The sequence below is a fragment of the Eleginops maclovinus genome, chromosome 19, assembly GCF_036324505.1.
Source record: "Eleginops maclovinus isolate JMC-PN-2008 ecotype Puerto Natales chromosome 19, JC_Emac_rtc_rv5, whole genome shotgun sequence".
NCBI classification, from domain to species: Eukaryota; Metazoa; Chordata; class Actinopteri; order Perciformes; family Eleginopidae; genus Eleginops; species Eleginops maclovinus.
Genome location: NC_086367.1, coordinates 15,872,628 through 15,878,627, shown reverse-complemented (window position 1 = coordinate 15,878,627; position 6,000 = coordinate 15,872,628). Strand labels below are relative to the sequence as shown.

The 6,000-nt window shown below is 41.8% G+C and overlaps 1 protein-coding gene across 1 annotated transcript in view; it reads right to left on the bottom strand.

The window, feature by feature from the left end:
* The window catches only part of luzp1 (leucine zipper protein 1), a 37,863-nt gene continuing 31,863 nt past the window's right edge, over nucleotides 1–6,000 (bottom strand). The window contains 2 exon segments of the mRNA XM_063908795.1: nucleotides 1–75; nucleotides 77–232. Of these exon segments, the coding sequence (XP_063764865.1) occupies nucleotides 1–75; nucleotides 77–232 (231 nt within the window).

Below are 6,000 nucleotides of genomic sequence, written 5' to 3'. Positions count from 1 at the left end.
CTAATATTGCTCAGAGGGACGCTGGCTCCACGGTCTGCTCCTCCCTTCGGCTCTGGCCCCTGACCCTTGACCCCTGACTGGACCACAGATCCCCTCTTGAGGAGGCCCCTGCTGTCTTGGACGCCCGGTCGTAAGAGCTCCCCAGGTGGTGAGAGTCGCTGCTGGGTACCTGCCGCCTCCAGGACGCTGGACTGTGGCCCGGGTTTGGACTGGGCTCTGTGCTATCAGCAGCCTGGGAAGGGGAGAAAATGTCATAAATAAAACTATTTTCAATCCAAAGTGAAAGCTTTAGCAAGTTCAATATGTGGATTGGTTTGGGATAACTCAGGAACACAAACATTACCACAAAAGTTAGTTAACTTCATCCCATGTTCTGGAGTTGTGTATAGGAACTCTGGGAGTTTTGTTTAGACGATTTGGGGTCATGTTTGGACTTTTGCATTATGTTGCCATTAAATACATGTTGCTTATGTTAACTGGTGTGTGACAAAGAAAGACCGCCATGTGGACTTCTGCCAGGGGAAAAATCCCCAACCAAAAACCCAAAACATACCCCAAGCTGAGAGATTTATAATTTGGTGGGCTCATAGAAAACAAACCCCGCGTTACTAGTCTGTGGTGGCTACAGCGGCACATCCCCTCTTATAACCTCAGTAACCCTGCTGTAGGAAAGCGAGAGTTAGATGACGATGCAGTTCCTAAAGCACCCAGAAACAGCACCCCACTCCTGTAATTTCAGCTTTAAAAAAGCACCATAATTAGTGACATTTGGTGGGTTGGAGTTGGCTTGGGATGCCGTTTTAGAACGCATTTTGGCTAATTGGCTTTAATGGAGCCCTGCTGGACTGCCTTTCTCTGTCTCCAGGGGTAACAGACAGGAAATCAGTCATCAGAAAACCATGCCAAGTAGGCGTGTTCAGTGTGGTCACTTCCTGCTCCAGTCACCGAGGGGAGGAAACGGCCGTGTGGCATATTCTCCTTCTATGGTAAGCCACTGCTGAAAGACCGGAGGCTTTCACAAGGTTGCCTTATAACACTTCCACTGTCCCTCCTACACGCAACAGGAGGCTTTGCATTGTTCAACATATTTAAAGAGGCTTAAAATAGCAAAGGTCATCTAAAATACACATGAAGTTAGATGTTATTCCTCTGTAGAACTTTAAGGGATAAGTGTGGTTCAGTCAAAGGAAAATGAGTAACTTCAGTGCTTGTGCCAAAGGAGAGCTCTTTGCCATGAGGCTAAAAGTAATTTGAGAAAAAATGTGGGCATGAGCAACATCAGCCAGTTAAAAAATCTGTTTAGTAAGTTGATGTCCCACAGCAGAGGAAATCTACCCCAAAAACAAGTGCTGCTGTCATCATCGCTGACCTGATCCAGCTCACAGCAGAATGCCTTGAGCTTGAAAACCCACTTTTATAGGCTGTTATAATCAGAAACACTAAATCATGTCTGGCAGCACAGCATGATGATTTGACACAATAAAAACCAGAAAAGGTTGGACTAAGAAAAGCAGTGCTGGTATATCTCTTTCCAACTTTTATATGGCAAATGAACAGGATAGTTGTGTTCTGTGATGGATTTGAGCTTTTTTGCCAAGAATTATCAATACCACTCTCCTATCTGTAAAGTTAATATGGTGTCAGAGCCAGCAGCCAGTTAGCTTGGCTCACTATAAAAACTAGAAACAGGGAAATAGCTAGCCTGGCTCTGTCCAAAGGAAACAAAGTCTGTCTATTGCAGATATTTTAGCTCACTATTTAACATGTTGTATCAATTTTGTTTATTTTTTACAACACGCTATGGGCTGGTCTATTTCTTGGCCAGTCTTTATTTTAATTTAAGTTAACTGAGTGCTAGCAGCAGGTCCACATTTACAGTACAAAAATGACATTATTATCAATCTGTGGTTACTCGTCACACATTTCCAAAGTGTGAAAGTTTTCCTTTCGGGTGTTTTTAGGCTTTATGTGAAGACACAGTTTTATTAGGAAAGAAAGCTCAACTTTTAATACAGTTGGAAATCTCGTCTTAGAAAACAAAACAGACACTTTGTGAAGACTGCTTTCTAATCCCGAATGAAGGCCAGCACATTTTTAGAAATAACACAAGTAGCGTGTCAGAGCATCTGCAGATGAAATTATATCCCCACTTTAAATCTGTCTGCCCTTGGTCTCTTGCCAAATTTGAAAGGAATGATGTTGTCTTGCCAACTCAAACTCTTAAATCACATCTCCAGCAACACAACACTCTTGACACTTTGGATGAAATGTTTCTGAATTGGTGATATTTGTATTTGATGGTCCCGGGTGATGATCTGTTTATGGGTAATGATTTATAAAAGCTGTTCTTTTTTTTACTTTTCATGGGGAGTTTGTCTGTTGTCTGGTGCTCCACTACTGAAACCATCACACAGTCCAACTTCAGCAGCTGCACAGACCTCTGTTATTCCAAAAAAGGGCTGTTTCTGCGCAGGTCACATCAGGCGAACGCTGAATAGTTGAACAGCTCGGATCCCACACTTTACCTTGCTACCACAGATTTTTGAGTCAACAAAGGATGTTTTTTTAACCTCGCTCACTGGCAATATCGGCCCCGCTGTCCTCTGCCAAAAATAAGTTCACGGTTCATTCATGTAGAGGCTGCGGGAAGGAATTACTACAATAGTTTTCTGTCCAGTACACCGAGGTGTGGAGTGAGTGTTACAGAAAACATCCACTCCCTATTTTAACACTGACCTATAAGGATTATTCATATCAGAATTGATACCAATTCACTGTGTCTACAATGAAACATGTCCACAGCTACAAGGCTGTTCTCAAGTCCAGGGGGGTTTTAAGCCAGATACTATCGTCGGCTAATGCTAACATGATCACAATGACAATGCTAACATGCTGATGTTGAGCGAATATAATGTCGACTCAGTTCCCATCTTAGCTCAGTATAAAAGGAAGGTTAGAACTAGTCCTAAATAGTAAAGGGCAGCTGAGGCTGATGGGTATCTGTTTTGTCATCAATATAGCTTTGCCACTTAAGTAGGAAAAGCATTGTAAGCAACATCTGAGCTGAACAGCAGCTAATGATTTTTACTATGATGATAACGACTGTGACCTGTCACTACATCTCATTCTCTGTCCCATAGAGGGTCTGAATGGATAACATCCCAATAATTTATACATGAGGTCTAAAACGAAAGCTAATCAATAAGCTATTGAATTGCCCAGGACACTCCAGGGGGGTTTAAAGGTATTGGGAGTGTTGTCTCCTCCTTAATGACAGTTTATCGATCTCTGATTGTCAGTGGGCTCTACTCTCATGACTGGGATCCCTTTGACTGGAGTGGTCAGACAGAGAAATGCAATTCATGTAGACAGGAGGTACATTGAATAAAAAAATGCACATCTTTCAACCAATCTGCACATGCTGACTTTAATGAAGTACTGAAATAAAGATCAATGGGAAGTCGGGTTAGAATGTCTAGTTACATTCCTCTTCCATCAACTGATGTGCCGCCATCTACAAACTCGAAATAACACAAACCTCTTCTGTAGACCTTTGACACAGCAATCACAAACTAATCCCAGCCTCCCACTGTCCTTACTTACTACAGCTGTATTTATCCAGACCTCTTGGGAACGGACGCTGTACAGACCACTGAAATGTTCAGAGAATTCAAACCAAAGCTGATCGGCTGTGCTCCAAGCCATGCTTCAAAGCTCATTTATGAATTGAAGGCTTTTTGTACTGAAGCAATTTTCGTTCATAATTGCTATCCAAATTTAGTGACCAGTTTGTGCATTAAATATCAAATAAGTTTCACCATACCGCAGAATCGACTAAGTGGGTTTGAGAAATTCCCATAACCCAGTACATAACTGACAAATAACTGAAGGGGTGACAATGAGGAAGGCTGATTCACCACATCAAAGACAGGGCAGCGAGGAAAACAGGGCTATCGATGGTGGCTGATGTGGGATAGGGTCAGAAAGAGGACAGCAGGAGACTTATGAACTGAAATGAGAAGTAGTCTGCATCCTGGAAATGTGAGCTGGGGTCAAGGCCATGCAGTTGAACTGATGTTGGCACTGACCCAGACAGAACTCTTCAAACACACAACCTGAAGCCACTCTGTTCCGGTGAAAGCTGGGATGATAAATCAGGATGGAAAAGAGAGGAAGGATGTGGAGGAGTCGGACACACAACAAAGATGGCTTTTCCCTAATGCTTTTTCTAGCTGTCTTTATCAGTGCTAAAAAGGGGGCGTTAAGGGTCGAGTCCCAGTGTTAACAGATTTCATTAAGCCCATTGAGGCTAATTAGAGGGAGGGGCCCTCAAGTCACATGCACCTCTAAGGTCATGTTAGTTGGTATGTTTCTATGCATGATTATCTGGTTTGAGATGAGAGACCCACCTGTGTTCATTGACTTTGCTCTTACTGGTGTGTTTGTGTTAAATTAAATATCATTGTACGGCCAATCTGCAGGTTATTTTCTAGATTTATTGTTTGGTCAATAAAATATCAGAAAATAGTCACATAATTATTCAGTTTAATATGAAACAAAAGAAAACAGGACATATTTTAGAGTCTGAATGAATCATTTTCTGCTATTTTTTCATTACCAATAGCTGAAGTCTATTGTGATTTTTAAAACATGCGTCTAAAGAAATCCCTCCTAGATGACCTTCTGAAGCCGATCACTGTGTGCTGTATTAATGCAATGCAAATAGTTTAACTCAAGACAACCCTGGTTCGCAAATATTAGCTTAGATGATGGATGAGATAGCAGACACTTTAGCATGTGTGTGTTTGTCTCCTTGGCAACTTCCAGTTTATTTGTAGGGGAAAACAGATTTTAACAAAAGGTCTTTAGTCCAGCATAGTTTGTCAAACTGACAGACTGATATGTTATTGTAGCCATGGAGCCCACTCTGTAAGCAGTACTACAGCCATTTGACAATATAATATATACCATTAGACAAGGTAGTTAACACTGTAGCCCATTAGCAGCTATCACCTAACCTTTCTGAAGATTTGTATAAACGTTCACACTCCATTAATTTAATTGTTGCTATGCACACAATCCTACATGTTAATGCATAGGCACGCATGCATTGAGTCAAAGGGCTCACTTTGACTCTTCGCAAAGGAATTCTTACTTATAAAGTAGCTCCACAGTCCGCTTAAGTGTTGCAGGAGTTATTTGGCAGGTTGTGCTGACAGCGGTGAACGTTTTGCTCAACCATTAAGATAACCAAAATATCTCATAATAACTAATTGCAGATAATAACTCAAATTAAAAGCCATGTCAAATAGATGAAGCATGGATCAATGCACAAACACGCATTAATCTTATACATGGACTATGTGGAAGTGAGTATTTAAACAGTTGTTTTCAGGAATGTTTGCGTAGAATAGCAATGCTGCCTTGCAGGGACACAGACTGTGGTGGCCCATTTAAATACAAGAAAGCTATTTTCTTCTCCTTGAGGTTTTCCTAACCTTCTTTTCCCCCTGTTGAGGTCTTATTCATTTCCATCCTCCCTCTTTTTGTTGTCCCACCCTTCTCTCTTTGTGCTTACTGGGGCAGCAGGAGCGGGGCCTACAGAACTGCTGTGCTAAGCTTGAAGTCTCAGAGCCTGGCGTCAGGGAAAAATACAAGCTGAGCTCTCATGCAAAGTGGACTCACCAGGAGCTCAGCCCTGCGGTTGTACTTTCTGGACTTTTATCTGCAAGACAAAACTATTTGCAGAGTGGTACGGATTAAGCTTTCACCTGCATAGCAATGCAGGGTATTTTAAAAGCCACGTTATGCAGTGATAGCCCAGCCACATGTTTGTTTGATGCCAAAAAGCAGAAACAAAGACTCATTTTAGAAGAAGAGAATGAATTTAGAAGTGATTGAGTTTTTTTGTGGGGTGTCCTCCCATATTTGGACTTTCTGGCTACCTGTATAATTTGAAAATAATACCTCTCGTGTGAGCAGAAAGGTGGAAAAACTCTT